Source organism: Ixodes scapularis, unplaced genomic scaffold (genome assembly GCF_016920785.2).
Source record: "Ixodes scapularis isolate PalLabHiFi unplaced genomic scaffold, ASM1692078v2 PGA_scaffold13__105_contigs__length_92229423, whole genome shotgun sequence".
NCBI lineage: Eukaryota > Metazoa > Arthropoda > Arachnida > Ixodida > Ixodidae > Ixodes > Ixodes scapularis.
In genome coordinates, this window is record NW_024609839.1 from 51,170,408 (window position 1) to 51,179,752 (window position 9,345).

The following is a 9,345-nucleotide window of genomic DNA, read 5'->3' on the forward strand; positions in this document are numbered from 1 at the left end:
AAAATAACAACAACATTATTTAAAGCTTTTCCAAATCACCTATAACGTGTCTATAGAGGATAAAAGCGCCGAAAAAGATTTGCAGAACATCTTTCAGATATTTTAAAAGTGCATTTACATATATATCTTTGAGGTGAGGATCTTCTATTTATGCTGCCAAATCTTCAGACAGGAATTAAGTATATTTGTATTATCATCGATAAATTTGACTTTATGAAGTTCACATAACCGCCTGAGACCGACACGGAAGGACGATACTCGAAAATACGCCAGCTGTTGAGACTTCGGCAACGTGCTTTTGTTAGCTGTTTTGCAGTGTAAAATACTGGGTTGCAGGGTATGCCAAAAAACACTGTGGTCACATGATATATCGCAAGGCAAATACACGAAATGTGCAGAAATAAGGAGATGACACGCAATTTTTTCTAAATAATCCCTTACACAACGCTTTACTGCAAAAAGAGATGCATAGAAATGCATAAAATGATATTCCTAATTAAACATAAATTGCGCGAAGGGCAAACGAAGATTCTTAGAATCCTAATATAAATCACGTTTGGGCATTAGCTTGCCTCAGCTCGAAACGTCGCGAGATACTACTAATGTTATCTTAGGTTTTACGTGCACTTGTTTTGGGACCTTACTTCACGACTGTGTTCTTTATCAGTCATGTGCTGCAAGATTTCATTAGGCTGCCGTATATCATCGCGAGACTGCTATAAATACTACACAACTTTACACCTTGGACGTCTACTGCTAGTGTTGCGAACGTCGCACTTCACCAGAAAGCTGAAGTATTTAACATGGTTTGCACGTGACGTAATCGCACTAGATACTGGTTGTCATTGCGAGTTGTTCTTGCTGAGAATATCAAATCCGATGGGGCAAAATGCACGCTGCAAAATTTTCGCGCTCAGTGCAAGCTATGTATTTGAGAGGCACACATTTTTCTTGTTGGTGCATCGTCGTTAGACACGGCGCGAGTATCTGGCGCGGCGAAAACGTTCTTTCTGGCAAGAGTGTTTTTACAAATAAAAGTGTTACCAACTACCCATCTGTCACTATCGTTTCGAGGCCACGCTTTCTAGTCTGCGCCGAAAGTGCGCGGTAGAGGAATCTTTACGACACAGAATGCTTCAAAACTACCCCCCTCCCCACTCCCTTTTTTTTAGTTGCTCCTCAAGATACTTTTTATTCCTCAGGGATTGCCTGCTCCGTATTGAGTGGTGTTCACTCGACAATTATATTTGTGTCACTCGTTAACAGTAATTTTTTCTTGCTTTTACTTTGCACCAAACTGTGAAGGTTAAACAAACTACAGGGCGGTCGAAACTTGGAGAACTTGAGAACGACACTCCTGTGACACTTAGAGCGGCTGCCAACGTTTGGCTATCCCCGTGAGACCACTAGGATCTTTCTTTTCAGCTATCCCTCACGTACACACTAATAGTTCCATGTAACGTCGGACTAATACGTCACATTTAGACCCTTTAACACTTCTATTCTCGGTACAACTTTCTGAGGCAGTTCAGCAATAACGAAAACATGTTTGGGAGCCTCAATGGTGTGCATACATGTAAAATGGGCCGTGCAGCATTTTTTTTTACCTTCAGTTCAATAAATACCGCCAAGTTGTAATCCCTGACGTTGATAACTTGCAAAAGCATCCATTAGTTTGTTCCTCCGAGAAATGAGAGACAGTCGAAAGAAAGAAATGAAACAGCTTTCCCCTCCTCAACTCGCAATTAGAACTATCAGCCACGTGATCTGATCCTAATACATGCAGCGTCAGTGTTTATCATAGTCATAAGCAGGGTTGGCAAAGCGAAGCATGGGCTAATCTTCAGATATAGTTTTAGTTGGGCTATAATGGGGCCCGAGCCCCACTAAAGCGACAAACAGAAACAAACGACAGCGGCTAGCCTTAAACCAGAGTATTTCGCGATTTGACAGGCTTCGTAGAATAAAGAAGGCTATGCTTAAACACGAGTATCATGCACACGATGGTACCATTTGCAGGCTTGTAAACACTCCTGCTAACTTCGCGAGCACCGAACAACTCAAAGCCGTATAAACGTACCATCGCGAACATGCTGCATGTGTTTGAGGCTTGTCGCTTTCGTTTGCTTCTGCTTCTAGCTCTAGTGGGACTCGGGCCCATCATAATCTTTGAGTTAAACACGAGCCGTTACCCGAATGTTTGGCGATACTGATTGTCATGAACCAGAGCATTTGACTCGGGATCATGACAATCGGGTACATCATGGTGTCATGGGACTCTCAGTGCGAAGTTGTGATGTCATGTGACGTCACGGTATCAACAACGTTAATAGATCTAGCGACGTCCCCAATTTGAATCGACTTTACGCGGTGAGTCACGTGACGTCACGGGGTCACGTGATGTGACATTACTTGACAGCATGTCTTGACATTATGACGTCACGTGACGATGTGACACATGGCTATTCATAGTGCCGATAAGAAAGCGCCGCAAAAAACCAGGATTTATTATACATTGGAATTCTGTATATGACGATTTGATCAATACTTAGAGGAATTAACGTGCCAATTTTTTATTCCCAAATAATAAATTTGTAATTTTAACAAAAAAAAAATTACCGTGAACCGTTGTGAACCGGTTACCGTTATATTTTTTTCCGGTTCCGTTCCGGTTCAGTTCCAAGATGGCGGCGAATATTTCGGTTCGGTTCAGTTCCGGTTCGGCTAAAAATAACGGTTCTGTTCCGGTTTTCGGTTCGGTTCGGTTCCGGTTCGACACCCTGGTTTGTAGCGGCTATGAAAATAATTTGTGATATACACATATTTTTTAAAAATAAATGAACACAGAGAAACATCAGCCAATTTTCCTTATAAGAAGCGACAGAAAATTGCAGCCTAGCGATAGTCGAGTGTACCAGTGTCAATGTCTTTTACACTTCAAACTTTCAGGACAGCTACTGGGACTCCTCGTCGTCGAGCTCCGTGTGGGGCTCTCACTGGTGGAGTAGTCCGGCGAGCGGAGCCCTCTCTCCCGCCAGCCCCGTGGAGTCTCCGACGGACTCGATGGCCGACGTTGTTTCCTCCCTGGGCATAGACTCTCCCGACGCCAGCGTGGACCCGGCCGCCTGCTTCGACGTGAGTGCAACTGCACTTTCCCGTAGCCATCGATTGCTTGCCTGCAACGATTGGCGAATTTTTAGGGAATTTGTTGAGACTTGTCCCTTGTCCTGTGAAACTTCTCGGGAAGTTTGTGGATCTTTTTTTTTACCTAGGGAATTTTAGGGAAATTCGCAAAATGGTTTTTACTTTGGGAATTTTCAGGAAATTTTGAGGAGGTTTTCCTTTCCCCTGAAAAATTTTGCAAATAAATTTTAATAAAAACATTTTTGAAAAAAAAAAAAAAAAAAAAAAAAACGGAAGTTTTTTTTTAAATTTTGAGTCTTTTTTGGAAAAGTATCTTCCCCAGGGAAATATAGGAATACAGTTGAACCTCGATGTAACGAAGTCGGTAAAATTCGCAAATTACTTCGTTACATTGAAATTTCGCTAAATCGAAATTTGGCTTTAGTATGCGAAAAAAAAAAAAATTTCCCAAACATTTTACGGGTATGAAAACTCACCGAAAATGACATTTATTTAGGGGCAAAGTAGTCCGCGAGTTTTGCTTGCGCCTTGTCCGACAGTAGCAGCGGCGTCGGCGGCGTCATACGGCCATACGGCGTTCGAGCGCCCAGAGCGCTTGCACGGCATCTTGCTGCCCATGCGACGCCGTGTACCTCCTCAGTACGTCCATTGCGTCGAGCACTTCCCGAGTGCTCGTGATCTCGGCAGTTTCTTCAGGATGGCGTCCAAAACGTTTGCTTTCTCATCCAAAGAAAGAACTTTACGTTTCCTTATGGCAGCAAGCACGTGAGTGCACCGCCCGGTCGAAAAATAAAGCTGTTTAGTTTAGGCGGTGCCAATGTTTCCAACCTACACAGCACTCTTGCCTGCACAGTTTACTTGCCCCCTTGCGCCCACAGTGTGCTTGCGCCTTTGCTTTACATCACGGTCGCAAGACTATAATCGGTCTTTTCGGTCTGGCACTGCCCGTGCGGTCGCACCATCACGTCGCTCCCCCGCTGAAGTTGGCTCTTGCGCTACCCGCGGCACAGCGGTACTATGATGATCAGTGAATGTCAGTGGTGATGCTGTTACGCCGTGTTAACTTTTTGCTCGGCATTTTCTGGCCAGCCTCGCGGAATCCGCTTTGCCGCATGCCTCGCCGGCGCTACCGGCGCCGCATCCTCGGGCAGCCTAGGAACGTTGGAAGGCCTGTCCCCGTGAAGTAACCTATCAAGCGCTCGCGTTTGCGCATAATTTTTTTTTTTTAACCACAATTTTTTTGCGAAGTTGTTTTTTAGAGTTTATTTATTTATTGCCTTCTATGACAATGGCGCTTCGTTATATTGAAATAGCAGCAAAATAGACTTCGTTATATAGGGACTAGAGAGAGAAATTAGCATTTATTGAAAGGAAGACAGCGAGGTCAGCCAGCGCTTTGTGCCGGCTTGCTACGCTGTGAAAGAAGATGAAATTAAAAAAAGAAAAGGAAATAAAAAGAAATAGTATAGACAAAGATAGCAAAGATACGAAGAAAGAAGATAAAGAGATGAAAAGAAAAAAAAATGTGCACGCACACAATACACACACACATACAAACTCACAAAACTGTTATGTTGGCAAGTGCCAACATAACAAAACTGTTATGTTGGCAAGTGAAGGCAAGACTAAAAATACATGGGGTCTATGGGCAAGAAATTATGAAAAATAAAATACTTTGTTAAATCGAGGATTTCGTTACATTGAAGTTCGTTATATCGAGGTTCGACTGTATTCACCTTTTTTTCCCCTCGGGAATTTGGGGAAACAGTGTAAAAATGTAACCCTTTCCCATGAGTTTTTTTTTTTTTTTTTTCATGTTTGTATGAACGTAATTGTTCTTGGTGCACTTCAATCTGCATGGACCTGCCTCCCCTCCCCCCCTTTCCCCCCCCACCATGCCCTTATTGCGTCAATTACTTTGACACAGAGCACTGCTTATTTGAATAAATCTAATAAAACTATGTATGTGCTACATCGGGAGTTTGTGAGAATTGAATGAGCTTGCATGTGTGGCAAAACTAAAAATGGATATTGTGTTCTCCAGTAGTGTTTGTTACAACAGAGCCTTGTTATAAGTGAACCTGTGATAAAGGGGGGTGCACAGAGCTAGTTTCGATCTCTTGGTTCACGAATTTAGTAGTCTCGCCAAAGTGCTAGACTTCTAAGTGGCCTTATGGTTAAACGTGGCAACAGGCCTGTCCATTTTTAAATGGGTGGCATTTGTAGGGCTAGCTGTTTGCACCTACGTGTCTGTGGGATGTAACATCGATGGTGACATCACTGTTCATGTGAGGTCAACCACGACATCATCCCGTGAACACTGCGATGCCGTCAAAGTGTTCATATGACGTCATCAGTGTGACGATTATCGCATGCCATTATGGTGTTGCCTCGCACGACACCATGACGTTGGGTGACGTCAATGCATCACAAGGGACTTGGAAATGAGAAATGCTATATACCAGGGGTGGCCAAATCGCGGCTCTTCGCTGGTCCAAGTGCGGCTCGTTGTGCATCGCTCGTAAGGGAACCCCCCCCCCCCCCCCCCCCCCCCCCGCCCTCTCCTTCCGCCCTTTCCGCGTTTCCCAAGGATTTCAGAACAAAGAACAGCTTGTGGTTTGGCAGCCTTGTGCCCCCATACTTAAAGTCGAACCGCTTTTCACTTGTATGTTTCTTTAATTGTTCGAGGGAGTTTGCCGGACCCTAGGAGGAAAGGCATCAAGGACAGGGACTGTCGAACCATGCATGCACGTTGGCTTGAGGGCGAGGAAATGTTAAGTCTCGCGGCCTTTGTCACTCGCCGGTGATAGTTGTCCCCTTTAGATAAAGGATGCTCCCTACCGTTTCTTGTTGAAGGTCGCGGAAGCCCGAGTTGACATCATTCATAGCCTCCCCCCCCCCTCCCCCTCCCTCCCCGCGGCTCTTACAAGTTTCTTGATTTTGTTTGCGGCTCATAGGCCGGGTCAGCCTGGCCACCCCTGCTATATACTGTGAACAACGTATTTTTTGCGGGCTCAATATTTTGCAATTTAGGTAAAAGCTTAAATTTTGGGAATAATTCCCGGGTTCTAATTTTCACGACTCGTTGGGATCTCAATATAGATTCCAATGTGTCTACATTTTACCGGAATTGTTCGCAGGACCTATTTTTCGCAAATTGTAGGCGATTCGCGAAATTCGCGAAAATTAGGTCTTTGCGAAAATTAAGTTGTTTACAATATTTATGGTGCCTTTAAAATGTACCAAACACCAGCCATTTTTTTTTTTTTTCTTACAAGCAACATTTTTGTTTTTTGTAGTTGGCCAGTACCTCGAGCACAAACGGCAGCCTTTCGCGCAGCATCTGGGCCCATCCCACCTCGAGAGTTTCGCACCCCTGGAGCTACAGCCTCTTTCAAGAGGAGAAGACAGCCCCCGCCCGCTCGTCCCAGACCCCGCCCCTGGGATGGCAGGACAAAGAGACCCTGTGAAGACGCACCTCGGTTCCCTCGCTAAAACCTCGCACGCACATCCTCCCCTTTGATGTTGCGACCTTGGGACTACCTTGAACGTCCTTGAGCACCGTCGGAGGCCTAGAACAGTCCCCAAACGACGAATCACCGTCTAATCCCGGAGTTTTCGCTTTGGAACGTTTAAGTCAACGTTCTGTCGAGGCTGAGATGACCTTGCAACGACCTTAGAACGACCCCTGAGCGACGAACTGCAGTCTGGTCCCGACACGCTTAGGCCAACGTTCTGCCGGGACGGTCGACTCGCCGACAGTCTCTTTTGGAGTGTACCCAGTTCTTTCGTTAACTTATTCGTCGAGCCAGATGAAATGATCTTGCGTTTGCGTGCCCGTCTCGAAAGTCGTCAGGTTTTCTTCGGTCGCGTCTCGGCTGGAGAGACCCCTGTTGCGGTGTTGAGTCACGTTGCGCGGCCGTCCGTCGGCAAAAACGAAAGGTCTCAAACGTCTAGAGCGTCTTTTGTTATTGTTTTCAGAAGAATATTTATTTTATCTTCTTTGACTTCTAAGTCAGGGTTATGCCAAAATTTCGTGCATAGTATTTTATTTTTTTTTTTTGGCGTGTGTTTATTTCAGAATAAGCTTGTAGTGGCTTTTTAGGAGAAAAAAAAATCCTCGCAACAAAAGAAGAGATTTGCTGCTTTTTTTTTTTATGCCGTCGTCGTCGTTTCTTTGGACGGTTCGTCGCACAAGAAAGAACGCTTTTGCTGCGTCAAGCCTACTACTTAAAAACCGCATCGCTTGTGTCGTTTGCGGGCTTTTCGATGCGGGGGGCCGCCGTTGTTGGAAGCATAGGACCCAAACAGGGTCTGCTGTGTTCGTTAGACCACCAGTCCCTAGTTTTTTGTCTCGAGAAGAGTTGTCTTGGTTTTTTTCCCCTGGAAATGCTGCAGGTTGCCTAACCGGTACACACTGCCACCACCTGTGCGTGTGTGTGTGTGTGTGTTGTTTTAAGAAGTCCCCGGAAAGTTGAGAAAGAGGGCGACTTCTGAGAGAATTCAGAGGTGGGCTCCTAGGAATAAAGATCGGAGTGAGCTCTTGTATCTGTTTACTGTTGTTCATATATACAGGGAGTTCCCGAAAAAAGTGAGCAGTGTTTTTCAGCCCGGGTAAATAAATTATGCATCACAGAAAGTTCAAACTCTGTGAGAATGTGACGCTGGCAGTTGGGATAGAACGCGAAAGTTTCAAAACATGATGTTACCTTGATAAATTGATAATTGAGGAAAGCGAAATTTCTCTAGGAGCCGACATCCACCTAAGCGTAATATTGTTATAACAAGAAATGACACTGTAGGAGCATGTAGCATCTACAGGGTGTCACAAAAAAAAATTTACAGGTTTTTTTTTACCGCAAAAATAAACTAGGCATTGCCGAACACCCATCCTCCGCCCAAAGGTAGCGCTAGAGGTCACAACCAGATGCCAAAGTTTCAGCCCGAACAGACACCTTATTCAAAAGTTATAAGTGATTTTCTGAAAAGTTCAATGGGAAAATGGAACCCATTTTTGCCCGTTTTCGGTTTCTGGCGCCATAGAGCCCCATGTATTCGAAAACCTCCGTCAGCCGCCATTTTTCCAATGAACTTTTCAGAAAGTCACTTATAACTTTTGAATAAGGTATTGGATCAGGCTGAAACTTTAGCATCTGGTTGTGACCTCTAGCGCTACCTTTGGGTGGAGAACGAGCGTTCGGCAGTGCATAGTTTATTTTTGCAGTAAAAAAAACCCTGTAAATTTTTCTTTTTTGTGACACCCTGTATTTGTTAAAAGAAAGCTTCTCGGCAAGGAAGCGGATATTGTTTTCTTGCTGACAAGCTTTTTTTTTTTTTTTTCACTAAAATAGATGCAACATCCTCTAGACCCTGAGATGGGGAACTATAAAAAAACGGACGAAGACGACGAAATCTTGGAGATTTTGTTGACTTCGTCTGTTTTTTTATCGTTCCCCCATCTCGGGGGTCTACAAGATGTTGAATTATTACCAGCTCGCCTGCTCTCTATCACTGCTTACAATAGATACAGTGTCCTTTCTGATTTTGACGATATGGGGCTTAGCCGGACGTCGGCTCGTAGCGAAATTTCGTTTTTCTCAATTATCTTTTGATCCAGGTGACATCATGTTCTCAAACTTTCGTGTTCTATCCCTACTGCCAGCGTCACATTATCACGGAAGTCTATCTTTCTATGATGCTTATTAGTTTGTTTACCCGAGCCGAAAAACTCTGTTCTCGTTTTTCGGGAACTCCCCATACCTTTGTTTTCATGCACACTACAGTTGAGCTTTGGCATGCTTTGGCAGCACCGAAAGATGGGTGTAATTAAGCAGAATGTCTTCGAGAGAAGAGCAATTTCGGTAAACAAAGTAACGCAGGCACCTTTGCCGCCTCTTGATGTCGACCCACTTGATCGGCAGCGAGCATCGCTCTCTGCGCTCTTGCCCGAAACAGACATTGCCGATGTTGACGTCTCGTGTAGCCGACGACGCACTATTTTCTCGACAGCGGAGGCACTTTGAGCAGGCGCATTACACCTGTGGGCGGAGCGGACTCTACACGTATCCCGAACAAGGTTCCATCTGCCTGCTTGGAACGTCACAGTCGAGGCGCCGGATGGCTTCTTCCTCGATCGACGAGGAGAGAATCGCACATTTCAAGATGTATAAAATTGATTGGCTTCTAGATCTTAATTATTGT

At 44.7% G+C, this 9,345-nt stretch overlaps 1 protein-coding gene across 5 annotated transcripts in view; it reads left to right on the top strand.

Moving 5' to 3' along the window:
* The window catches only part of LOC8037163 (transmembrane protein 131), an 83,685-nt gene extending 75,995 nt beyond the window's left edge, over positions 1-7,690 (top strand). For all 5 annotated transcript variants that reach the window (XM_029966862.3, XM_029966863.3, XM_029966864.4 and 2 more), the window contains 2 exons: positions 2,950-3,135; positions 6,444-7,690. In XM_029966862.3, coding sequence (XP_029822722.2) covers positions 2,950-3,135; positions 6,444-6,614 — 357 coding nt within the window. In that variant the 3' untranslated portion in view covers positions 6,615-7,690. The remainder of the gene's footprint in view (positions 1-2,949; positions 3,136-6,443) is intronic.
* The last annotated feature ends 1,655 nt before the right edge of the window (positions 7,691-9,345 follow it).